Source organism: Scyliorhinus torazame, chromosome 11 (assembly GCF_047496885.1).
Source record: "Scyliorhinus torazame isolate Kashiwa2021f chromosome 11, sScyTor2.1, whole genome shotgun sequence".
Lineage (NCBI taxonomy): Eukaryota > Metazoa > Chordata > Chondrichthyes > Carcharhiniformes > Scyliorhinidae > Scyliorhinus > Scyliorhinus torazame.
Window position 1 is genome coordinate 164,954,277 of NC_092717.1, and position 27,188 is coordinate 164,981,464.

At 49.2% G+C, this 27,188-nt stretch overlaps 1 protein-coding gene across 1 annotated transcript in view; it reads right to left on the minus strand.

The window, feature by feature from the left end:
• Positions 1 to 27,188, minus strand: part of cngb3.1 (cyclic nucleotide gated channel subunit beta 3, tandem duplicate 1) — a 209,128-nt gene that overhangs the window by 108,967 nt on the left and 72,973 nt on the right. The window contains exons 9-12 of the mRNA XM_072468598.1: positions 26,065 to 26,174; positions 21,503 to 21,534; positions 372 to 531; positions 185 to 282 (exon numbers count right to left, since the gene is read on the minus strand). Coding sequence (XP_072324699.1) covers positions 185 to 282; positions 372 to 531; positions 21,503 to 21,534; positions 26,065 to 26,174 — 400 coding nt within the window. The remainder of the gene's footprint in view (positions 1 to 184; positions 283 to 371; positions 532 to 21,502; positions 21,535 to 26,064; positions 26,175 to 27,188) is intronic.

The window sequence follows — 27,188 nt, forward strand, 5'->3', positions numbered from 1 at the left end:
TACTTTTTGGCAGTGTCATTAACACGTTTGCAACAAACTATTTTAAATTAATCAATAAGTTAACTAATAAATATGTTAATATGGCACAGTAAGAAAATTAACGTCAACAAAAGTAACGTGCAGAGGAATTTCAAAGCCAAAATGCAATAGTTTATTTGCAGTGTAACGGTTCCAATACACATACCTTAAACAGGTCAACTTTACTGACTATTGCATAGTTTTGATCAATAGCAATGGACAGCTGCATTTGTACTGGCATATTTTCCATTAGCTCAGATGAGTCTGAAAGAAATACAGTTTATTTTTATTGTAAAAGAGGCCACCAGAAACATTTCTGAAAGAGGCAGCAAGTGTGGGCTCAGCTTACATACCCAGCAGGCCTTGAGATTCCCATGTGTATTCATACCATTTACGCACACGATTTTGCACATTTCTTGCAACTGAATATGCATTCATGTATGTCATTGTGTTGTCAATTGAAGTTTGGTAATTGTTCTGTCTTGCAGTGGCTCTCCCAATAATATCACGCATCTGAAAAGTAGGAAAAAGGACGACCCATCAGACATTTCAATTAAGTGCCGCAGCAAGCTTACTTGATCCTCTTTGTCAAGCACTTTCACACTACCCTTCTATAATTGTTAATAATTGCTTATTGTCACAAGTAGGCTTCAATGAAGTTACTGTGAAAAGCCCCTAGTAGCCACATTCTGCTGCCTGTTCGGGGAGGTCGGTACGGGAATTGAGCCCGCGCTGCTGGTCTTGTTCTGCATTACAAGCCAGCTGTTTAGCCCACTGTGCTAAACCAATCTCTTTGAGAAAACTGGCGTTAACGAAGATTAATTTATTTACTGTGGTGAATGTATTCACCTGAATATGAGCTGTCTTTATAATACTGTGCCGATGGCCAGGAAATGGTAATGCGATCTACTTCCAGGTATTGTACTAGAACCCCGGGGGGCACAGCCTCTGGCTCCGCCCCCCGGGGCGATATATGGACCTGCCACCTGTGGGCGGCACTCATTTGTACAGCAGACACTGGCAGGCAAGTTCCTGGATAATAAAGCCTTATGTTCACTCGTTCTCATAGTCTCGCAGTGAATTGATGGTATATAATTTACATATTTACAATAGCTTGTCTAATGTATGATCATACTCCCAGTGCAATCCTAGCTGGGACGATTTATTGCACCAGGCTCTGATTGGAGCCTGCTTTTATACCTTACTCACAATGAGCCGCAGATAGTTGGCCTCCGTCCCGCGGAAACTCGTATTCCACAGGTCCCACAGGTAGATCAATGATTGTTCCCCATGATCCTCGTGGGGGTTATGACACTTTCAATTGAAGATCTTGGAGACTACCTAACAAAGAATAAATCATTTTTGGACTCTGGGAGCATGAAGCCTTAGATTACTTGCAGGTTGAGGAATTGCCTAAGATTTAGACCAACACCAGGGGCGTCATTCTCTGACCCCCCGCCGGGTCGGAGAATAGATGTTGGCCGCCGTGAATCCCGCCCCCGCCCCCGCCGAAGTCTCCGGTACCGGAGATTGGGCAGGGGCGGGAATCGGGCCGCGCCGGTTGGCGGGACCCCCCGCTGGATTCTCCGGCCTGGATGGGCCGAAGTCCCGCCCAGAAATTGCCTGTCCCGCCGGCGTAAATCAAACCTGGTGTTTACCGGCGGGACCAGGCGGCGTGGGCGGGATCCGGGGTCCTGGGGGGGGGGGCGCGGGGCGATCTGACCCTGGGGGGTGCCCCCACGGTGGCCTGGCCCGCGATCGGGGCCCACCGATCCACGGGTGGGCCTGTGCCATGGGTACACTCTTTCCCTTCCGCCTCCGCTACGGCCTCCACCATGGCGGAGGCGGAAGAGACTCTCCCCACTGCGCATGCGCGGGAAACTGACAGCGGCCGCTGACGCTCCCGCGCATGCGCCGGGAAACTGTCAGCGGCCGCTGACGCTCCCGTGCGTTCGCCGCATTTCCGCGCCAGCTGGCGGGGCAACAAACGCCATTTCCGCCAGCTGGCGGGGCGGAAATCCCTCCGGCGTCGGCCTCGCCCCTCAATGTTGGGGCTAGGCCCCCAAAGATGCGGAGCATTCCGCACCTTTGGGCCGGCTCGATGCCCGCCTGATTGGCGCCGTCTTTGGCGCCAGTCGGCGGACATCGCGCCGTTGGGGGAGAATTTCGCCCAAGTTTTCAGCTCACACGCAATATTGTGATTTTAACTTTGAGTAATGATGCAAAATGGCTTCTATCAGGTCAGCTGCACATCTCCCGATTTTCATTTCCATTGCCCAAAGTCAAAATTAACCCCAATGACATTAAAATAATATTATTGTGATGGTTTTGAATTTCTTTAATGCTTGGTGGTTTGAAGTGGAAAATGTTGTGGGAAATTCATGTGGTTGGTGCCCCTACACCTTTAGGAGATATGAGGCAATTCTACCTCTTCAATTATCTTGGTTGCATTGGGATGTGATAGCTAGCTATCACATTTTGATTTTATTATTGACTGTAATAAAAAGTGACCCCGGGGGAAAAAAATGATTAAAGTCTCTTTTGCTATCCCCATGATAGCAATGTGGAAAAATGTCTGGTGGACATCTTAAGTAAATGCTAAGCAGTCTGTTGCTAATGTGAAAACGCCGAAACTGGCCATAATTTGTTCCTGAAATTGGAATGAATTTGATAATTCCAGATGATTTTCTCAAGCAGTCAAGAAGGGAGAATTTACTTAAAATTTAAAGGGATAAGCAAATGTTTATTTTAAACGAGAAAATGGTTCCTTCCCATTGCTGTGTATCAAGGAAGGAAGTTTATTTTGGGAAAATGTTATTGAACATTGTTGTGTCCTGTCAGTTCAGCAAAATTGTCCTTTTGAATTTGAGATAGTTTTGAAATAATAAAATGGGCTTGGGTTCAAGATAACAGATTATGTTATGAAATAAAGTGCTGAATTTTAATCTGGAAGATTGTGTGGGTTGGGTGCGAGTCAGAGGATCAAAAACAGGAAAAATGTCATTGTGTGGGGAAGCCTGTTTTAACTCACTTTATTTAATTTGAGCATGTTAGGCGGCCTGCATACAATCCCCATTAGAGTGATATGAGCACACACTTTTGACCGGTGTGTCAATTTGATGTAATCAAATCCATGGGTTTCCTGGGCTCCTTGAAATTCACCAGTGACAGCAGGGTGAATATACAACAGCAATTAACAGAGCTTAATCAATCTCAGGGGACTTGATGGGGAAGGGTATCTTTTCTGCAATGTTACTTTCTACTCTTTGGAAGTTTGCTCCCTCAGATCAAGATGGATGCTACTTTTGCTTCCTTAGATTGGACTGCAGATAAGAACCAAGGTGACCAGCAACATCACCAGCAACAGGATCTGGAGTAGCGTGATGTTCACAGCTCTGTTGTTTCTCAGGAGAGTGGGAACAGTAAGCAGGGAAGCAGCAGTGGAGTAACCAGCAAAGAGATGAAACTTTCAGGAGGAATATCCACAAAATAAAGTCTGTAAGTAAAGGCTCAGTTTCCTTGTCATATTTGAAGCAGTGCTACAAGACATTCAATGATATTGCACGCGTGTTCAAGGCCACTGAATTCATAGAATCATAGAATTTACAGTGCCGAAGGAGGCCTTTCGGCCCATCGAGTCTGCACCAGCCCTTGGAAAGAGCACCCCATTTAAACCTACACTTCCAACCTATTCCCGTAATCCAGTAACCCCACCTACCCTTTTTGGACACTAAGGGCAATTTAGCATGGCTAATCCACCTAAACTTCTCATCTTCGGACTGTGGGAGGAAACCGGAACACCTGGAGGAAACCCATGCAGACCTGGGGAGAACGTGCAGACTTCGCACAGACAGTGACCCAAGCCGGGAATCCAACCTGGGACCCTGGCGCTGTGAAGCCATCGTGTTAACCACTATGGTAGCGTGCTGAATTCATCTTCAGATACCATCCTTAAACCTCAGCCACTAGATTTACACACTACTCAATTGAGCACAACCCTTTTGTCACTCACCTACCAATAATTTCTTATCAGTCATGACTACTGCCTCACATTCATAGCTTTACCTCAGTCTCACATAACTAATATTCCTGCAAACCTCATACCAACATCTCGCAGCTTGCACATGCCACCAGTTATTTAACCATGGTAGCCATGTTACCCAAACCCATTGCACCATACTCACTGACACACTTTCCTCTCTCTTGCAGGACAAAGATGACATCACCTAACCATGGGTAGCAGACATGGATGCATGTCCTTACCCGCGTGGAATAGACAGTACTTGCCTTCATTGGTGCGGTGGTGCGGCCATGACAAAGGCCATAATCTGCAATGGGGTCGAATCATTGAAAATGATGGTGTGTGTCATAATATGCACCCATGCACATCATGAGGTAAAAGCAGGCAGTGACAGACACCTAGGTGAGCTAATCAACATACAGAACAGAACACGACCAATCACCAGACAGAACACCAGACGGGGGGCTTCCAACTATAAACCACACGAGGCATCAGCACTCTGCCTCTTTCCACTGGTGACAACTGTAGTGACAGTCAGGGTGTACAAATCATTCAACACCTTCTACACGTGGATCAGAGCTAGCCTGGTCTAGATCGTTCATGTTAGTTTACTTAGAGTAGTAGAGAGTCACCCCACAGGCAGCTGTGTGCTTCGTTACTGAAGTTCAATAAATCTTATTGAACCAACGCCTAGGTTTGGTGTATGCTTGATCATTTAACTGCATCGTGTTGCAGTCCGTGTTGCCCCAGGGTGAATAACATGACAGTGTGTTCATACATAATCCTCCTTCTCACATCCCAATTTCCCCTCATCATAATAACTCTTCTGATTTGCAACCTGCAAATGGTTTAAGGATGCATCTCTTGCAATCTCTCCCTCCCCTTTCCTTTTTAAATATAGAAGAACTGCAATCTGGCCAGGCAGTGTTGCAGGAGCAAGAAATGGTGGAATAGACTAATGATGAAGGGAATGTTAATGATAAGGAAAAGATAGACTTAAAATTTCAAAGCATGGCCGAATGATCCAGAAGCATGGGCCAATATGTTTTGGCCCATCTTGCCCGGTGGTTTAAGCAGCAATTCAATAAAAAATTATTATTTATTGAAATTTAACAATTTAACAAACAACACAACAAAACCACAGGAATGGTACAGCACCACAAGAAAACGTAAAGGCTCAACATACATGAATACAGAGGAGAACAGCAGTACAACTGGGTCAATACACTCTTTAGATTTAACTCGATATTCCTAAAAGCCCCACCAGAGAAGAGGGGAGAAACAGGATAAAGCCTTGGAAACACGGTAAAATGGTGCACACCTTTCATGCAGTGATTGCTCGCAATTACCACAAGAACTTAGGAAGAACTTTTTGCGCCATGTTCAAGTGTGCACCAATGTACAACTCCTTCAACTCCAGCAGCGGCAGAGGCAGCAATGACACACCGCCATCTCCTTCCCTCGGATACCAAACCCATCTGTACCCCCTGCACGATCCAATCACGGATTCTTTACACCCACCCTTAAATAAAACAAGGAAAATTCACGAGAACTCCAGTTCTAAAAGGATGTTAGATATAGACCACACAACGCAACATAACCTCAGTCTCAGGCCCAGTACAGAGCGAACATCATTCCATACACGTATACAGAGAGGATCACCAGCTATACATACAGATTATGATCAGTGTTGACGATGCCTCCCAACGAAAGGGACGGAGAACTACCAGGAGTGGATCACAGGATAACCAAGGGTCAGGACCCAACTGTGGATCCGTATTCCCCCAGTGCATGCTCAGCATTATTCATGAGGAAGAGAAAAAAACCCTGCTCAATCGAATAAAAAAGTATCCCGACTGTGGTGTTGGGTGTTCTGACACACAGATGAGCCAACACGGTTGTATATGGTACAACGCTATTTTATTTAAACTTACTATTTACAGTTTGGTCTTTGCACTCTGCACGTGGGGGTTCCCTGCTTGTGATGTTTTAACAGCTCTTTCTTGTTCCCTTCTCCCCAGACCTACTGACCACCAGGTGTCGTGCTCGTGCTTTTTATGTGGTTGGTGTTCTTGTCTGTGATTGGTTGTGGTGTTGTGTACTCTGATTTGCCTGTTAGTGTGTCCATCATGATGTGTGTGTTTGAATATCATGACATCCCCCCTTTTTACAAAGATATGTGCCTACGTGGTAATAAATATGATCGTGTCGTGAGTGCATCTAAGAGTGTGTGTGTGTCGTGTGCAGCATGTGCATATGACGGAACTATGTACATGGGGCGATGTCGGGTGCGTCACATGAACCAAGTTGTACCATAACATAACATAAATGCGAACGAGAGAAGAAGAAAAAAAAAAAACTTGAACAGTTGTCCAGTCAGACGACATCTGGAACGATAAACAACAACAGGTTATCATGTAAAATTGTGCAACTTGTTAAACATATGAACGGTATTATAAGTCCAGTCTAATGGGCTTGCGACGAGTTCGGGTTGACCGTCTCAAGGGTGGATCAAGAACCACCGGCTGCTGTGCAGGCATGGCCATGGGTGGCGATGGAAAGGGCGTGATGTGCGGCAGCTCCACAAAGTCATCCTCGGAAGCCTGTTGAGGATCTGGCGTGTGCGTACTGTGTGGCTGTGAGCGTGGAAGTCGGCGAAGGGCGCGCCGATTGCGGCGACGCACGGAACCATCCGGCATGCGAACCAGGAACGAGCGGGGAGCCACTTGTCGGAGGACTTCGGCCGGTGCTGACCAGCCACCATACGGTTGATGGACGCGTACTTTGTCTCCGGAGGACAGGGGGGGCAGGTCCGTCGCTCGTGTGTCGTACCGACTTTTCTGGCGATCACGCTGCAGTTGCATGTTCCGAAGAACCGCCTCATGGTCTGTTGTTGGTGCCAGGATGGAAGGTACCGTCGTCCTGAGGGAGCGACCCATTAGTAGCTGCGCTGGCGAGAGACCCGTGGATAGCGGGGCCGATCGATAGGCCAGCAAGGCAAGGTTAAAGTCCGATCCGGCAGCAGCCGCCTTGCACAGAAGCCGCTTGGCGATGTGGACACCCTTTTCAGCCTTCCCGTTCGATTGTGGATGCAGAGGGCTGGATGTCACATGAGTGAAACCATATGCTGCGGCAAAGGACGACCATTCACGGCTGGCGAAACAGGGTCCATTGTCTGACATGACAGTCCTTGGAATGCCATAGCGAGCAAATGTTTCCTTGCAGGCCCCAATGACTGCGGACGACGTCAGATCATGGAGAGGCATGACTTCCGGGTAGTTTGAGAAGTAGTCTATAATAACGATGTAATCTCTGCCGAGCGCGTGAAATAGGTCAACACCCACCTTCGCCCAGGGGGACGTCACCATCTCGTGTGGTAGAAGTGTTTCCGGAGGTTGCGCCGGCTGAAACCTCTGACAGGTTGTGCAGTTGAGCACCATGACTTCATTAATACCCGGCCAATATACCGCCTCCCGGGCCCTTCGTCTGCATTTTTCGACGCCCAAGTGGCCTTCGTGTAGTTGATGAAGAATCATCTGGCGCACGCTGTGCGGAATAACGATCCTGTGTGATTTCATAAGGACCCCGTCTATGTTGGTGAGATCATCTCGCACATTATAAAACTGGGGGCACTGCCCTTTTAGCCACCCTTCCGTCATGTGGCGCATCACTCGCTGCAGAAGGGGGTCAGTCGCCGTCTCTGCGCGTATGTGGGCCAGACTAGGATCATCAGCTGGCAGATTTGCTGCTGTCAGAGTTACGTGTGCCTCAATTTGACGCACGAACCCCTCCGCATCTGGTGGTGTGCTCACTGCTCGGGAAAGAGTGTCCGCCACGATGAGCTCCTTCCCCGGAGTGTAGATCAGTTCAAAATCGTACCTCCTGAGTTTAAGTAAGATGCGCTGGAGGCGAGGAGTCATGTCGTTCAGGTCTTTGTTAATGATGTTGACCAGGGGGCGGTGGTCAGTTTCGACCGTAAATCGTGGCAGGCCATACACATAGTCGTGGAACTTGTCCAGTCCAGTTAACAAGCCCAGGCATTCTTTTTCGATTTGCGCGTAGCGCTGTTCGGTAGGGGTCATGGCTCGTGAGGCATATGCAACCGGGGCTCATGACGACGTGCTGTCTTTTTGCAGGAGTACCGCTCCAATACCAGATTGGCTGGCGTCTGTTGAGATCTTTGTAGGGCGAGTCGTGTCAAAGAAGGCCAGCACTGGTGCCGTGACCAGTTTGTGCTTGAGCTCCTCCCATTCCCGCTGATGCGATTGGTGCCAGTTGAATTCTGTCGATTTTTTTACGAGATGGCGCATATTTGTTGTATGAGAAGCCAGGTTGGGAATGAACTTCCCAAGGAAGTTGACCATGCCCAGGAATCTTAAGACAGCCTTCTTGTCAGCCGGTCGTGGCATGGCTGTGATGGCGCTAACCTTGTCTGCATCGGGACGGACCCCTGACCTTGAGATGTGGTCCCCGAGGAATTTCAACTCCGTCTGGCCGAAGGCACACTTCGCACGGTTGAGACGCAGGCCATTTTGTCATATGCGGGTAAAGACACGTCGTAGACGATGCATGTGTTCCTGCGGAGTGGTGGACCAAATGATGATATCGTCCACATATACACGTACCCCTTCGATGCCTTCCATCATCTGCTCCATAATGCGGTGGAAAACTTCAGATGCTGAAATGATGCCGAATGGCATCCGGTTGTAGCAGAATCTGCCAAAAGGGGTGTTGAATGTGCATAGTCTTCGGCTGGCCGGGTCCAGTTGGATCTGCCAGAATCCTTTGGACGCATCCAATTTAGTGAATATTTTGGCTCGCGCCATCTCGCTGGTGAGGTCTTCTCGTTTCGGGATGGGATAGTGTTCCCGCATGATGTTGTTATTCAGATCTTTAGGATCTATACATATACGGAGCTCGCCAGAGGGCTTCTTTACACAGACCATGGAGCTGACCCATGGCGTGGGCTCCGTGACCCTGGATAGGACCCCTTGGTCCTGAAGAATCTGCAGTTGTGCCTTGAGGCGGTCTTTGAGTGGCGCAGGAACCCTGCGAGGTGCGTGAACGACAGGGATGGCGTCCGGTCTGAGTCGAATCTTGTACGTGTATGGCAATGTCCCGATGCCTTCAAAAACCTCCTGGTTGTCAGCAAGGAGGGAATGGAGATTTGCGTGGAACTCAGCATCCGGGAAGTCGGATATCTCATCTGGAGAGAGAGACATAATGCGCTGTACCAGGTGAAGGACCTTACACGCCTGTGCGCCCAGTAACGAGTCCTTTGATGAGCCGACAACTTCGAAGGGGAGTGTGGCCGTGTACATCTTGTGAGTCACCTGTAGCTGGCAAGATCCTATGGACGGGATGACGTTCCCGTTATAGTCAACCATCTTGAGCCGGGATGGCGTGATGGGTGGTTTGACCTTCATGGCCTGGACTGCAGAGTAAGCAATCAGGTTGGCGGATGCGCCGGTGTCCAGACGGAAGGCGACGCGCGATCGGTTGACCGTCAGGGTGGCACACCACTCATCGGCTGGATTGATGGCATTGACCTTGTTGACATCAATGACGGAAACGCGGAAGGCATCCTGGTCATCTGCATCACTTAACTGGAAGTCTTGATGCGTGGGCTGGACGGTCCTGACTTGTCTGCGAGATTGTCGAGGATGCGCCGGATCCATGGGTTGAGCCGAACGACAGTGGGCTACGTAGTGGCCCATCTTGCCACATCTGAGGCACTGTCGGTTTTTTGCAGGACATTGCCCTTTTAAATGTAGAGCTCCACAATTGCCGCACGTCATGACGTCACGGCGTTCGTTGCGCCAATGCGCATGCGCAGTGCGATCTTGCGGTGGGCGCGCCTGCGCAGTGCGTCCCTCGTTGTGGCCGTTATTTTTGGCGCGCACCTGCGCGGGAGACCGCGAAAAGCGCGGGAAGCGGCCGCTGTCGTCCGGGCCGTGGGTCGGGAAGTAATCGACGGCCTGGATGCGTTCGACGTCGTGGGCGGCCTGGCTTGCCGATTCGACGGCTGGGGACCCCCTCCGTGCCAACTCGGACGCCTGAAATCGGGCAAAACGGCAGGTAGCATTTTCGTGGAGGACACAGGCTTCCACAGCAGACGCTAAGGTGAGGCTTTTCATTTTAAGAAGCTGCTGGCGTAGGCCACTAGAGGCAACGCCAAAAACAATCTGGTCCCTGATCATGGACTCTGTGGTGGTGCCGTAACCGCAGGACTGCGCTAGAATCCGGAGGTGCGTCAAGAAGGGTTGAAAAAGCTCCTCCTTACCTTGCAGGCGTTGCTGAAAGAGGTATCTTTCAAAACTTTCATTTACTTCAACTTGAAAGTGCTGGTCCAGTTTGAGGATGACCGTGTCATATTTGGATTGGTTTTCGCCTTCTTCGAACACCAGTGAGTTGAAGACGTTGGTGGCGTGCTGACCTGCGTAGAAGAGGAGCATTGCAATCTTCGTGTCATCCGAGGCATTCTGTTTTTCGGTGGCACGGATGTACAGGTCAAATCGCTGCCTGTAGAGCTTCCAGTTGGTACCTAGGTTCCCCGCGACTTGCATCGGCTGCGGTTTGTCGGTGTGGTCCATGTCCAGAATGGCAGGTTAGTAGGCAGGTATCGATCCACTCCTGTACCATGTGGTGTTGGGTGTTCTGACACACAGATGAGCCAACACGGTTGTATATGGTACAACGCTATTTTATTTAAACTTACTATTTACAGTTTGGTCTTTGCACTCTGCACGTGGGGGTTCCCTGCTTGTGATGTTTTAACAGCTCTTTCTTGTTCCCTTCTCCCCAGACCTACTGACCACCAGGTGTCGTGCTCGTGCTTTTTATGTGGTTGGTGTTCTTGTCTGTGATTGGTTGTGGTGTTGTGTACTCTGATTTGCCTGTTAGTGTGTCCATCATGATGTGTGTGTTTGAATATCATGACACCGACCACAAGGAGAGAGGGGCAACAGGCTATTAACTAAAGCACAGAACTCAGCTCAACCCCAGGCCCCAGTACACAGAGTCCTCCCCGGATGTCCCTAATAAGTGCCTTCCAGAAGGGACATCCCAAGCTCCAGGGAGCAACAGGATACCAACCGCAGCAGCGGACCAGGCCTGGCTCGGTACCCTCTGGCATACAAAAGCCAGCTCCCTCGGCATCTCCAGCACGCCCCAAAGCTTATACCTCAGCCAGTTCTGAACCTCCTCAACCTCACCCAGGGCAGTGCACCTTCCCACTGAACAATATACTGCTCAACCAGAAGAAAAAAACCCTTCAGGGAAAAACACCTGAGTTGGTCTAGGAACAGTCAGCAAATCAATCAAAGAGTAACCGAGTGCACCTTGGCATGTGCCACCACTCTTCCCTAAAAATACCGACCTACAGGAAAAGTCAGAAGGAACCCAGTCCACCCCTGGATACATAATCTTCCCGGGACAGCGATGGAGGTACGCACAGATTCTTAAATTCAAAATAACAAAAAGTGAAATAAAAACCCGATATTGTTAGTTCTAGCTGGGGGCTTATCCTCAATCTCAGTGAGGATTTAACTAACCCTATCACCCAACTCCACACCAACCATCCACCCATCACCGTACAGTGGTACCACTCATCCTCTCTATCAATGAGGTAAGGGGTGTCCAAAATGCACTCCATTCCCATAACCACAAAGGTAACTGCACATAAAACGAAAGGAGTAAAACTGTGCACAGATCACATATCATAGATTCGATTTAATATGGTTTTTGCAAGAATAGAATAACAGGCGACTTTCGCCTTTGTGTTTACACCTCACACAACGTTACAGGAGAAAAGACAACAACAAGCTATCAACAGCATAATCCAGGATTATTGAAGAACCACAGGATAATAATACCATTTGTGTTGCTTGAAAAGGCCAAAGCCATGACAGGATCATCAAACATTTTTCAGGATTTCTCGAGGATTCCAACAAACGGGGCACCTTCACCAAACAAGGTCATACAAGGCCAGCGGTCGGGGGGCCTTGAAGGACCACAGGCCTTGAAGGCCGCAGATATCGTGCTCTGTCAAACCTGATATGCCCAGCATCCAAGTCAGGATTACTAAAGCATGGCAGCCAATCTTCAGACTCAGTTGGGAACTCGCCTCTCACTTCCCACCAGAAACTGGACACAGGGGCACTCCTTGCCTGGCCCCTGCCTCCCGATTTCCATCAGGATATGCGATACACCAAGCAGCGGGATCTCAATGAACTGGGAATACCAGGGAATGTGCTCTATTTAATGCACGGGCTCTGTCCTGCACCTCCGTCATTCTCTCAAGGATACTTTGCAGTTCCTGAAGGTGAGCACCGAAGACCTGTAACACGGAGTTGAGATCGTCATCCAGAACAACACTTTCAGAGGCGGTTATCACTCCCAATGCTTCCTGCACTGCTGAGGCGTAGGCCCGCTCATCAGCTACAATCCGCTGCAAGCTGGGCCCCACCTCAGCCAACTCCGACTGCCTCAAACACACGAGGATTCTTCATAGCTCCAATCAGGCAAGGATATATTACCAAGCATATGTCCCGAAAAAAGACAATGATGAAATGTGCACAAGGATAAAGTTAAAGATTAAAAGATGAGCAGATCCAGAGCTTGCAAAAACGCAGCTTCTCCCACGCTCACATCACGTGACCCCCAGAAACAGCAATTTAAATGGTCTGCCTCATCAGTCGGCGGAAGACATGCCATGGTGATGCACGATCAATAACTATTAAAACGAGGTTGTAGCATAACTGAAGGCTTTAATAGACTAGAACTGTTGCCCAGCAGCTTAGGTACAGAATGAGGGCTGCTGGGACGGCACCGGTTCTTATACCCCGCCTATCAGGGCGGAGCTACATACTATACAGCCAATGGTAAACCCCTACATTTAACCAATGGAACTTCAGCCTCTCGGGTACTGCAATACCTGATAATACCACATTCACTCCCTGTTAAAAAAGAGTCCGGCGGGGGTGGTGGCCAGCGGCTACAACTATATTCAACATGGTATGATCAGCTATGGAGGTACTGTGATACCCCCTTACAGTGTTTAGAGTATATTTACAGTCATGGCAGATATATACAGTCAGTGTTTATTATTTACAGTTACAGATCGGTTGAACTGAAGCAATCAGTTGGTTGGGTGCCCTGGTCGTCCTCCTGGATCGTCTGAGCCTCGGTGGTGATTCCGGTGGGGGTCTGGGCGCCTGCGACTCCGGGAGCGTGGCTTCGGCCTCCATGGCAGCTTTGTCACCCCTAGACGGCGCTGGTGGGGCAAACGGTTGACCTGGGAGGGGGGCGCCTGTAGGGGGCGTCGGTGGGTGGGAGGGCCTAGGCAGGGGCGGTGGGAGGACTGACCCTCCTGTGTGGTGCTGTGGAGGGGGGGGTGGGGTTGGTGGTTGGGGTGCGCGTGGGGTTCCGGCGGGCGCCAAGTCCCGTAGGGAGACCGTATCAAGCTCAAGGTGAAAGTCTATACCTGTGGGCAGAGACAAGGTCGGGTCTGTGGATGTGCTGGCATGGCTGGGGGAAGGTTGCACTTGGTTGTCAATGGGCGGGCAGAATCGTCTCCCATTGCCAGAGAGATGTGGTGGGAGTGGCTACATTGGGTTCCATAGACTTTGAGTTGGTTGATGTGGAACCAACCAGTTTTACCATTGGGGTACGTTATCTTGTACACGGAGAGGTTCACTTTGTCCGAGATGGAGTAGGGTCCTGCAAATTTGGGGGAGAGGAAAGAACTGGGGTTGTAGAGGGAAACCATTACTTGCTGACCGACTGTATACTCTACGGGGTGGACGGTTTTGTCAAAGCAGGCTTTACTCTGCTTTCTTCGGTTGTGTTATGCTGTTTCAATAACACAGGCTGTTACCTGATGCAATCTTAACAAAAGGATGCTCCAGACTCTGAAATGAGTTCAACGTGTTTATTGAACTATTAACACAGTTCTCAAATGAGTTTGACTCTCTGCTAATCTAACTGTAGTAACTCAGTCTAACTGTACCAGCTTGCTCTAAGCCACGTGCTGGGTGTGATGCTGCTGATCAACCCTGCCTAACTCTCTAGATGTCTGTCTGTGGAAAGAGGCAGGGTGTGAGTGCCTCATCTCTTTTCTCGTGTTTATGTCATGCCCCCTTGTGGTGATGCCACCTCTGAGTGTCCTGACTGCCCATTGGTTGTGTCCTATTCTGAGTGTTCATTGGTTGCATGTTTGCATATCATGACATCTTCTAGCGCCTAGTCGGACAGCTGTAGCGAGCTGTGCTGCTTTAATATTCTCTGTAACTTGTTGGACTGCTTTTTCATGGGTGAGGGCGGTGACTGTGGGGCTTGCCAAATCGAGACCTAATAAATATTCAATTCCCTTCATGGGTCATCCGGTCATGAGAGTGTGGGGGGTGAAACCTGTGGAACTGGAAACGGTGTTCCGAATAAACATGAGGGCAAATGGGAGAACTGTGTCCCATGTGGTATTATTCTGTTGCATCATCTTCCTAATGGTCGCTTTTAAAGTGCGGTTCATTCTCTCAACAATGCCGCTGGATTGGGGGTGATATGCTCTGTGGAATTTTTTGCCTGATTCCAAAAGCCGTTAAAACATTTTGCATGACTCTGCCGGTGAAGTGGGAGCCTTGGTCTGACTCAATGCTGCGGGGGAAACCCCAGCGTGTAAATATCTACTGGGTCAAAATCTTAGCGGTGGCTTTTGATGTGTTTGTCCGTGACGGAAATGCTTCTACCCATTTCGTAAAGGTGTCGATTACAACTAGCATGTACTTCCATTTCTGCAAAGGGGGAGGGGGCCAATGTTGTCGAGTTGCAAGTTTGACCAGCGGCCATTAACAGGTCGGGTGTGGCGTAATTGTCCTTTCTTTGTGTACGGTTCAGGATTGTTTTGAGCACAGATAAGACAATTCTCTACATAATGTGTGACATCGGTTTTTAAATCGGGCCACCAACACAATGGTCTTAAATGGGCAATGGTATTGTCTATCCCCTGATGTCCGTGTCCGTCATGAGACTGGTAAATTATCTGGTTTCTGTCCTGGGTGGGGACCACATAAGTTCCATTTTTCAAAACTATGCCATCCTGTACCGTCAGTGCGTCCTTCCATTCATCATAGGGGGCTGGGAAGTTACCGTCTAAAATCTTTTTGAGAGTGTCATCTGCCTTTTGGGCCTGGGCTAGATCCTCAATATTGGTCTGGGAAACCTGGACTGCGTGTATCGGTTCACTTTCGGGGGGCTGCCAAAAGTGACCATGGTGTGATCCTGCCTGGCTAAGGCGTCTGCCTTTACATTACCGGGTGGGGGCGAACGATGATGGCTTCTCACTTTAATTACACCATACGTGCGGTCTGAGGCTGTCCTAAGAATGTGTTTCAACAACGGGGCAGAGGGTAGGGGCTTTCCATTGGCTGAAACAAATCCTCTAGATTCCCACAGGGGCAGGAATTCTGTCAAGCTATTGCATACATATAGACTGTCTAATTGTATGTATGCGGGGGTTGGGAAAGAATCTGGGTGTTGCACTACATATGCTATGGCTGCGTGTTCTGCTGCTTGTGAACCTAGGAGGCCGGACAATTTTAAAGAGATTTCTTCTAATGCGCGTCCCTGTGCGTCTTCTACATAAATTCCACAACCAGTTATTCTCTTTCCATTTTCTATCGTGGAGGAACCGTCTACATAAATCCTTAAAGCGTTGCCCGTGGTCTGGGAATCCTGTGTTTTACTGCCTGCACGTGAGGGTAGTGACCTTGGAATAAAGGGTCCTGTGTGGTGTTGGTCTGCTGTGATCTGGCACTCATGTGGGGTCCCTGCATACTGAAGATTATCGGCCAGAAATGTGTGGCTCTTGGTACGTTTGACTGTAATGTCCCTTCCTTGTAACAGCAGTGTCCAGCGAGCTGCTCTGATTTGGCTGACTGAACCGTCCTTTAATCCACCATCTAACAAGAGTTGCGTTGGGATGCACTCGGTTAAGATCGTTACTGGGTTAAGGCCTGTGATGTACGTAAAATACTGTCCTGCCCAAAAAACTGCAGAAACGTGCCGTTCGCAGGCTGAGAATCCTTGCTCTACGGGGTCCAAAACTCGTGAAGCATCGGCTACAGGTCCTAAGCGATCATGTTGTTCTTGCAGGAGTACTACTGATAGGGTTTGGTCGGTGGTTGCCACTTCGATGGCATAGGGCGAGTGTGGGTCTGGAACTTGCAAAGCGGGGGCTGTGCCTAGGGCGCGTTTTAATTCCTCGATGGCGTCTGTGTGCTGTGGAAGCCATTCCCATGGGGCGTTCTTTTTAAGCAGTTCTGAGAGTGGGGCTGCTTTTGTGGCAAAACCATCTATATGATTCCTACAATATCCTACTAAACCTAGGAATGACCGGAGTGCAGTGACATTGTGGGGCAGGGGCAATTTAACGATTGATTTGATTCGTTTGTGTTCAATTTCTCTCTTCCCGTGAGTGATAATGGTGCCTAAATAAAGGACCTTTTCTTTTAAGATCTGGGCTTTTTGGGGGTTGACCTTGCATCCGATGGATTGCAAAAGACCTAGTAATTCCGAAAGAAGCTTCACATGCTCTTTTTTAGCGTCCGTCTGTAGGAGTGAGTCGTCCACATACTGTATAAGGCATTTGGGTCGGGAAAATTTGTAAAGTCAGTTGGCCAATTGTCGGTGAAAGATGGAGGGGGAGTTGTGGAATCCTTGCGGGAGGCATGTCCACGTTACTGCTGCCCTTGAAATGTAAACGCGAACTTATATTGACAGGCCTTGTCTAATGGGTTGGACCAAAAGCCATTGCTGATGTCCAGCACTGTAAAGTACTTTGCCTGTACTCCCTGCTTGAGCATGGTCTCGGGACTCATGGCAATGGTGGGGGCTGATAAAGGGGTTACCTTGTTAAGTTCTCGGTAGTCGATCGTTAACCGCCATGAGCCATCGGGTTTTCTTACCGGCCAAATTGGGGCATTATTTGTTGAGGCTACGGGCCGCATTACTCCTTGGTCTAATAAACTGTTGATACCTTTAGAACTCTCACCCTCGGCTTGCTGTGGGAAACCGTATTGCTTTTGTGGCTTTGGATCGGGACCTGAAATTGTGACCGTACCTGGGATCTTCCCACAATCGTGTTTGTGTTGTGCGAGCAAAGCTTTGTGTTTCACGAGGACCTCTCTAATTGTTTAGTCTGTACTAATTGTTTGCGGATCAAAACAATAGTCTCCTACTGAGCAAATCCTATGTTCATAATCCCCTACTGTGAGCATAGCGGGGGTCCTAGCTGCTTTGGCATTTCTCCATACACATTTATTCACTGGATCAAAGGAAAGATTATGGGACCTCATAAAATCGATTCCTGGAATGTGCTCGGCTGTTTGGGGCAAGTCGACTAAAACAACGGGGTGCCTGGTGCTAATATTCCCTATCTAAATATCTACGGGGGCTGTGATGTATCCTTGTTGTAGGTGTCCGGTAAATCCATTAAGGATGATGGTGTCTGTGGTGGGCCATTTGTCATGGTGAAACATGGTGGAGGAGTTTAAAGTGGTGCGGGACCCTCCTCTGTCCCACAGAAATTCGACTGATTGTCCCCGGACTGTGCCTGTGACTACTGGCCTGCCTGATTTGTCCCAGAGTGTGTCGCAGACCCAAGTTGGGGAGTCTGGACACCATCAATCTGAGGTGTTGATCGCTAAAGCGTCTGAACGGGCGCTAACACTATGCATGGGCCTAACATTGTTCCTGGGTGGGGGGGGTTCTGTCGACATTCACGGGCGTAATGTCCCATGTGTCCACAATGGTAGCAACCTCGTGGTGCCTGTGCTCTGGGGTGCTGTCCCTCATGTCTACCCTCGTTTATCCATGTTGGGTCCTGGTTAGTTCTAACTGGGTGCATGTTTGTTTCTATCTGTTCCTGATCTGCCTGTTTGTGTAGAGATTGTTCCCATGCTCTGGAGAGTCTCTTTAAAACCCAAACTTTATTATTTGTGTGGTCTGCGAGGTCGTAATTCACACAAGCCTTTTGGCCTGCTTCTGTGGCATGCGAGACTAAAGTGCGGGACCATTTAGTGGTGTCGTCCTCATTTAAGTGTGCGCGGTTCAAATCCCCAAATACTGCTTTAAAATGGATCCAGAGGCGACCTGCAAATGCGGTCGGATGCTCTCCCTTCTTTTGCCTACAATGGTTTAAACCCTGTACTGGATCTCCCTTGTTGTACCCAATCGCATCTAAAATAGCCGTTTTCATTTCCTGTAGGTTCCCTCCTGCTACATTCTGGGGTTCTGGCAAAGCTGATCTTACGGACTGGCAAAGGCTCATAACTATGAGTTTGACTTCCTCTCTCTCGTCTGGACCGTACATAACGTTTTGGTGGCACACTTCCTCAAAGAAGCTGTGCGGATCTGCGGTGGGCTGAAATGGAACGATTTTGGTGCAAGCATCTCTCAACTGGGTTATGGATAGTGGGGTGGTGTAAACGAAATCAGGCTCATCCTGATCCGATGACTTGCGCTGTGTGGTGACCGGATTCATGGGGATGTGTGCTGCCTGTGCAGTCCGTGGTGCGGGTGCTTTCCTTTTTGGGGCATGGGGGGTTCGTTTCTGACTTCCTGTATCCTCAACATATCTCTGGCCGCTTTCATTTAATTCTTGCCAATCGGGGGCATCTTCCTCATCTAAATTTTGTCCAAAGGTATATCTAAATCCAGTCTGCCCTGATAGCAGTGACTGTAGTTTCTCTATTTGTTGTCTCCATTTCGCGTGGTCTACTGTACTCTGTCTCTATTCTGTTGTGGAGCTGTGGCGTGCTCGCAAAGCTGCTTTAAAATCCGTGCATTGACTACTTAGCTGGGCTACCTGCTGTTCTGTTTCTTCTCTTACCAGGACTGCGCGCTGTGTATCTTGGTAGACTTTATCGAACTGGGTCTGAAAGCTGCTAAGGTGAACTAAACAAGATTGGTGTGCACGTTTCACATCAGCCATCTCCTTATCTTTAGCTGCTAACTGTTCCCGGAGTTGCTCAATTATCTTTTCACTTTCACTATTGTTTCCCTCACTCTTCTCATCTTTCTCAACTAACTGCCTGCGGAGCATCTTCACGACCTCCTCTGTGCCTCGCAACTATGCCAAACAGGACACTATTGCCATTGGCTTTTGGACTTTCGCTGCATTTTTCTTTTGGACCTCAGTTAGGTTGTCCCACCAAGTTTGTCCTATGCTTCCTGGACCTGACTCTCATTCGCACAAAAATGGGACCAACGGGGCCATCCTTTCCCCTTTAAATACTTCCTCAACTCTTCCTCCCATATGGGGCATTGCTCTGCTCTGTTGGTCGCTGCGACGTCGGGTTCCTGTGGGATCATTAAACGTTCCATCGCTTTTGTGGCCATTGCTTCTAATATCGCTTTTTTAATTTCTCTTTTCTCGTTTCCTACCGTTAATCTCTGTTTCTTATCGTTAATTTGGGAAAGGGGGATAAGGCAGCAATTTGAACTGCGGGTATGGCCTAAGCTATTTTCCGGTTCACAATTCCCTCGATAGTTTTGACACAATCTAACGCGTTTATCTTATATCCCTGTTGGTACGCATGCAGGGTAGTACACACTTCCGAAATTTGGTGATTTGGTCGATATCGGCTTGCACTTGTGGTTCTTTCTTTCTCTCGCAATTGGATTTCAAAGCTTTGTGGTTCTCTCGGAGTGACAAAGTCACTTCTAAATCGAGTCCCATCAGAGGTTGCCAATAAATGTTGCCAATTTAATGGAACACTATCCCACCAGCGTCGCCAATAATGTTGCTCTTTAGAGTCGCCAATATGATACTGAGGCTCTTTTTATGATACGATGTTATGTCCCAACAGCGTCGCCAATATTGTGGGTGTTTCTATTTCTCTTACTGAACCACAAGGCTTTCCCGTATATCGGTCAAATGTCCACACAACCAATTAGTCAGTTCAAGTTCAAAGATGGTTTATTTACACACAAGGGTTACTTCGGCATGCAAGCACAATATACTATAAGTTAAACTACACCTATCAACTACAATAGCTATATTTAACTTCAGGCGACCGGCACTGTGCAAGTGGATAAGGCCTTTATCTTGATTTCAAGTGGATGGTTTGAAGAAGTGGCCCTGTCTCTGCTGGGCTCATCCATCAGGTTGCGATCGTTGGTCTTGAACTTGGCTGTCTGGTCGTTATGCTGCAGTTGGGCTGGCACAGGCCGGATTCAAAGGAGGCTGGCACAGGCTGGGTCCAAAAGAGACTGAACACATGGCTGTGTCCCCTTTTACCCCTCTAGGGTTTTGCACTCTTTGGGGCGGTCCTTAATCTTGGACCCAATAATTCGACAGGGCTTCGATCACTGCCTTCGATTTCGGCCAATAAAGAGGCGGGTGCCTTGGTGGCTGGGCGGGTCCTTGGCAGTTGCGACCTTGGCAGTTGGGCTCTCTGAGTAAACGGAGTGACGCTGATCAGTCTGTGGCTGTATCGGTTTCTTGAGTGCAGTCCTATTGTTCTGGGGAAATGGGCTATTAGAATGCAAACGAGCAGGGGTTTCAATCAGGTCTAGCTACCTGCGTTTCAAATACACAGAAGCTCTGTATCTGACTGAGTCCTGGGTTGGCCATAATTCCCATGGTCCTTTGCAGGTGGCCATCTCAGATGGCTACACATGCCCATGGACTACTAAGCATAAAGTCACACACCAGTTAACAAGGAGTGAAAACGCATATACATGATGGTCTTTGGTGATAATCATGAGAGCTGTATTTGTTGAGTGCTGTCAAATTACCTGTATAACAGGAGCAGGGGAATGTGGGATCATTGCACTTAGAATAATACAGCACTGGAGGAGGTTAATTTGCCCATCCTGCCTGTCAGTTCTTTGAATTTTTTTCCCATGGGCCTGTTCTTTCCCAAGTCCCCTACAAAGGTTTCTGTTTTATTGATATATCCACTTTCCTTTTGCAAGTTACTTTCTCATCATCTTTTCAGGATATGTTCCAGATTATAACTCGTTGAGTAAAATAAATTGTCCTCATCTCCCCCTTTTCGTCAATGATCTTGAAAGACATCCGCTAACATTATTTGAGTTGGATATCCTTTCCTTATAAAAAAGTTCTTCTAATATTGTTGAACACAGCAATTCAACATTACCATCTTTCTCATGTGATTTTGCTAAGTGATACATAGTTTATTGATTAATGCAGGTTTAAACGAAAAATAGTTTATTGCAGAACAAATCCATCCCATGTCACCATTGGGAAACAGAGTTTTCTATTATAGTGCAATCAAGGTTTGAAAACCTAAAATTTGCTAATATTTTACTCCGTGATACTGATTTCCAACCTCTTGCTCAGCCTTTACTTTTTTTCTTTAGCTTAATTCATAATTTAAAAATGACACAATGAATATACTGTAGTGAACAGCAATTCATTTTTGAGGTATGTCCATTTACCTGACCAAGTAAGCTGGAGAAAACAAAGACACCTGTGGTGGTATGTATTAGGGGTAATACGTACACCACGTGTCAACAGGTTATTGGTGGAGGGATGCCAGGTCCTGATAGGATCTGCCACCTACTGGTCTCCACCCAGAAATGCCAGTATAAGAACCCAGCTTTTCCCTCCATTTCCCTCAGCAGCTGCATTCTGTAACCACGCTGCTGCGATAAAGTTCTGCTTAATAAAGCCTTCAATTGACATTACCTCAACCTGCCTCGTGTCATATTGACGGTGCTACAATTTATTAAGCAGAATTTAAATTGAAGAAAACGACGTGGGAACATGGAACTCCGAATCACCCCAGAGTGCCTGCGCATCGCACCCCAAGCAGCTAACTCGACATCTATTTTCAAGCACTGGCTGGCATGCTTTGAGGGCTACCTCCGAATGGCCCCCGGCACACCGACAGACGAACAAAAGATGCAGGTCCTCTATTCCAGGGTGAGTCCTCCCGTCTACTCCCTTATCGAGGACGAGAACGGTTTCACCGGTGCCATCGCTGCGCTGAAGGATATCTACATCCGGCCCGCCAACCAGGTTTTTGCTCGCTACCAGCTCGCCACACGACGGCAATTTCCGGGGGAATCGCTGGATGAGTTTTATAACGCCCTGCAGATCCTGGGTCGAAACTGCAACTGCCCGGCGGTAACAGTGAATGAACACACAGAGCTCCTGGTCCGCGATGCGTATGTGGCAGGTTTGGCTAGATCCGCCAGAGGCTTCTGGAGAAAGAATCTCTGGGACTTACAGAAGCTCGGGCCCTGGCGGCATCCCTCGATGTGGCCTCGCGTAATGCCCGCGCCTACGCCCCCGACCGCACTACAGCCCCTTGGGCTCCGTGGACCCCCGCTGCGGTCGACTCTCCGACACCCCCCCCACCCCCGCAAACCTGCGCGGCCAAAACACCAGACCAACCGGGGGGGGCCCCGCTGCTATTTTTGCGGCCAGCCGAAACACCCTCAGCAGCCCTGCCCGGCCCGCGCGGCTACCTGCAAAAGCTGCGGGAAGAAGGGCCACTACGCGACGGTGTGCAAGTCCCGCGGGGTCTCCGCTATCTCCGGGGAAGAAACGGGACCACAGACCCAGCCCCCCCCAGCGATCCACGTGCGACCAACGGACGCCGCCATTTTGGACCCCGGACGCCACGAGGGAGAGATGGGCGCCGCCAATTTGTCCACCCACGACCGCGCTCGATCCGTGGACGCCGCCATCTTGGCTGAAGGACCATGACACAGACGGCCACATACTGCCTGATTACGATGCTCAACTTCAACAACCACGTCTGGCTTTGACTCAATCAGTCGCGACCCCGGACGCTCCAGACTGCAACCACTACAGTCCTAGTGAATGGCTACGAGACGCCGTGTCTTATCGACTCTGGGAGCACGGAGAGGCGGACACGGTAAGGCGCTGTTCCCTTGTAATTCGGCCAAGCACCCGGAAAATTTTCCTGCCGGCGGGATCCCACTCCGTTCAGATCACGGGGTTCTGCATCGCTAACCTAACGGTGCAGGGGAGGGAGTTCCAAAATTACAGGCTGTATGTCCTCCCCCATCTCTGTGCACCCACACTCCTAGGGTTGGACTTCCAATGCAACCTCCAGAGTTTAACATTTAAATTTGGCGGTCCTATACCCCCACTGACTGTCTGCGGCCTCGCGACCCTCAAGGTTTAACCGCCTTCCTTGTTTGCGAACCTCACCCCGGATTGCAAACCTGTCGCCACAAGGAACAGATGGTACTACGCCCAGGACCGAGCATTTATCCGGTCCGAAGTCCAGAGGCTGCTGAAGGAAGGCATCCTCCAGGCTAGCAACAGTCCCTGGAGAGCCCAGGTGGTAGTTGTTAAGACCGGGGAGAAACAGAGGATGGTCATCGACTATAGTCAGACCATCAATAGGTACACTCAGCTAGATGCGTACCCTCTCCCCCGCATATCCGACATGGTCAATCGGATTGGACAGTACAAGGTCTTTTCCACTGTGGACCTCAAGTCCGCCTACCACCAGCTCCCCATCCGTCCCGGTGACCGCAACTATACTGCCTTCGAAGCAGACGGGCGGTTATACCACTTTTTAAGGGTTCCATTCGGCGTCACGAACGGAGTCTCGGTCTTCCAACGAGAGATGGACCGAATGGTTGACCAGCACGGTTTACGGGCCACGTTCCCGTATCTCGACAACGTCACCATCTGCGGCCACGACCAGCAGGACCACGACGCCAATCTCCAAAAGTTCCTCCAGACCGCTCACGCCCTGAACCTCACTTACAACAAAGAAAAATGCGTGTTCCGCACCGATCGTCTAGCCATCCTGCGCTACGTAGTGCGTAATGCAGTGATAGGCCCCGACCCTGAACGCATACGCCCCCTCATGGAATTCCCTCTCCCCCACTGTGCCAAAGCCCTGAAATGTTGCCTGGGCTTCTTTTCTTATTACGCCCAGTGGGTTCCACAATACGCCGACAAGGCCCGTGCGCTAATCCAGTCCACTACTTTTCCCCTGTCAACAGAGGCATGCCAGGCCTTTAGCTGCATCAAAGCGGATATCGCAAAGGCCACGATGCGCGCCATCGACGAGTCCCTCTCCTTCCAGGTCAAGAGCGACGCATCGGATGTAGCTCTGGCGGCCACCCTCAACCAAGCAGGCAGACCCGTGGCCTTCTTCTCCCGAACCCTCCACGCTTCAGATATCCGCCACTCCTCAGTGGAAAAGGAGGCACAAGCAATAGTGGAAGCTGTGCGACACTGGAGGCATTACCTGGCCGGTAGGAGATTCACTCTCCTCACTGACCAACAGTCGGTTGCCTTCATGTTCGATAATGCACAGCGGGGCAAGATCAAGAACGACAAGATCTTGCGGTGGAGGATCGAACTCTCCACCTTCAATTATGAGATCTTGTACCGTCCCGGAAAGCTGAACGAGCCATTCGATGCCCTATCTCGCGGCACATGTGCCAATGTACAAGTGGACTGTCTACAAGCCCTCCACGAGGACCAATGCCACCCGGGGGTCACTCGTTTCTACCACTTCCTTAAGGCCAGCAACCTCCCTGACTCCGTCGAGGACGTCCGAACAGTCACCAGAAACTGCCAGATCTGCGCTGAGTGCAAACCGCACTTTTTCAGGCCAGATAGAGCGCACCTGGTTAAGGCCTCTCGACCCTTTGAACGACTCAGTTTGGATTTCAAAGGTCCCCTCCCCTCCACCGATCGCAACGCGTACTTCCTGAATGTCGTTGACGAATACTCCCATTTCCCTTTCGTCATCCCCTGCCCCGACATGACCGCGTCCACGGTCATTAAAGCCCTCGGTACCATTTTTACACTGTTCAGTTTCCCCGACTATATCCATAGCGACAGGGGGTCCTCCTTTATGAGTGACGAACTGCATCAATTCCTGCTCAGCAGGGGCATAGCCTCGAGCAGGACGACCAATTACAACCCCCGGGGGAACAGGCAGGTAGAAAGGGAGAATGGAACGGTCTGGAAGGCCGTCCTGCTGGCCCTCCGGTCTAGGAGTCTCCCAATTTCCCGCTGGCAGGAAGTCCTCCCGGATGTCCTTCACTCTATCCGGTCCCTGCTGTGCACCACCACGAATCAAACGCCTCACGAGCGCCTCCTCCTCTTTCCTAGGAAGTCCTCCTCTGGAACGCCACTTCCGACCTGGCTAGCAGCTCCGGGACCCATTCTGCTCCGGAGACAAGTGCGGGCGCACAAATCAGATCCGTTGGTGGAACGGGTGCATCTCCTTTACGCCAACCCGCAATACGCCTATGTGGAATACCCCGATGGCCGACAGGACACGGTCTCCCTGCGAGATCTGGCGCCCGCCGGAGCTACCCACACCCCCCCAATGCCAATCACCACCTCCTCACTCCTGCCGTTTCATCCCGCAGCCACCCCCTTCCCGGGGGGTTCGGTTCTCCTCCCAGACCCGCCCAGGAGTAAGGACACAGGGGACAGCGCTACGCTCCCAGAGTCGACGGGACTCGAGCCAGCGCCATCACCACCACTCACGAGACGATCGGAAAGGACGACCACGGCGCCCATCCGGCTCATCGAATCACTTTAACTCTCAACGTTTTCAGTTATTGTGTCTTGATATAGTTATGGCATCATGCCGACCCTGTTTGGCCCGTTGGCCCAGTTGAAGCGATTTTTGTGTTTTGTTCAAAGTTACGGCACAGTACTGACTCTGTAAACCCCTACCACCATGCGAACCACCATCCCGCCGGGTTCTTTTTCAACAAGGGGTGAATGTGGTGGTATGTATTAGGGGTAATACGGTACACCACATGTCGACAGGCTATTGGTGGAGGGATGCCAGGTCTTGATAGGATCTGCCACCTACTGGACTCCACCCAGAAATGCCGGTATAAGAACTCAGCTTTTCCCTCCATTTCCCTCAGCAGCTGCATTCTGTAACCACGCTGCTGGGGATAAAGTTCTGCTTAATAAAGCCTTCAATTGACATTACCTCAACCTGCCTCGCGTCATATTGACGATGCTACAACACCTAGGAAATAATTGCACCCCTGAAAGGTTATTTCAAAGAGAGTAACTGGTTCAGAAATACCACCAATAGTAATCAAAGAGCGGATTGCCCAATAGTAACACCTTAGGTACCTGGAGAACACAAATGTTTTCAGTAGTTGGAACCATGTTTAAATTAGGGGAAATTTTCAGAATGGAAGTTGTTGGTTAAAACATCAGTATCAATAAGAACAAGAACGATTTGAAACAAAAGATAAAAGTTGCATTCATATAGTGCCTTTTTCATTCTCTGGAAGTTACAAAGTGCATTGCAACCAATTAATTACTTATCTTGGACTCGGATACATAACTAATGGTGTCAGAGCACCATCACCAAAGGACTGCAGCAATCCAAGAGAAAGGCCACTTTCTCAGGGCAACTAAAGGTGGGCACTAAAAACGTAGCATTGCTCACTTCCACAGAGCAAATAAACAAAATATACAAAATATACTAAAGATTATACAAAAGGTTCACTGGTCATTCATATTGTTGTTTGGGGCTATGTCCATGTTTACACAATAACAATCACTGCACTCAAACAGTAACTGATCGCTGAATGTTTATTGAGCGGTTTTAACATGTTGCTGCTGCTATATAAGTGCAACTTGTGTATTACTACTGCATTATTTTAAGTTTGATATAGTGTATCGTATCTGTCACCCATTTGCCAGTTAAGTCCTAAAATCTGTATTGCCTCTGTGGGAGAAATGTGTTTGTGCAGTACCACTTGCAGTGTCATTGTGCAGACTTACCTTAACTCCCCAGGACAGGCTACTTGACATAATTGAGGAACGCTGCACAGGCTTTGCAGGTAGCGGCCTACAGTGCTGCCTGTCTCAGTGGAATTTACGCAAGTCTGGTAGCGCTACGCAAACACATTTCATTGTCTATGTATTTTTAGTGTCCCATATTTTGATGTGAAGGAGATTTTGTCAACTGCACCATCAGTTACAGATTTCCAATTGAGTTGGCCCAAAATAAATTGGAACTCTGGAAGCTTATAAAGAACTGAAAATAAAAATAGCAGATAAAAAAAATCAGGTCCAAAAGGTCTCTTTCTCATCATACAACAAGCAGTTTCAAGAAAATAAATATTAGAATTTTTA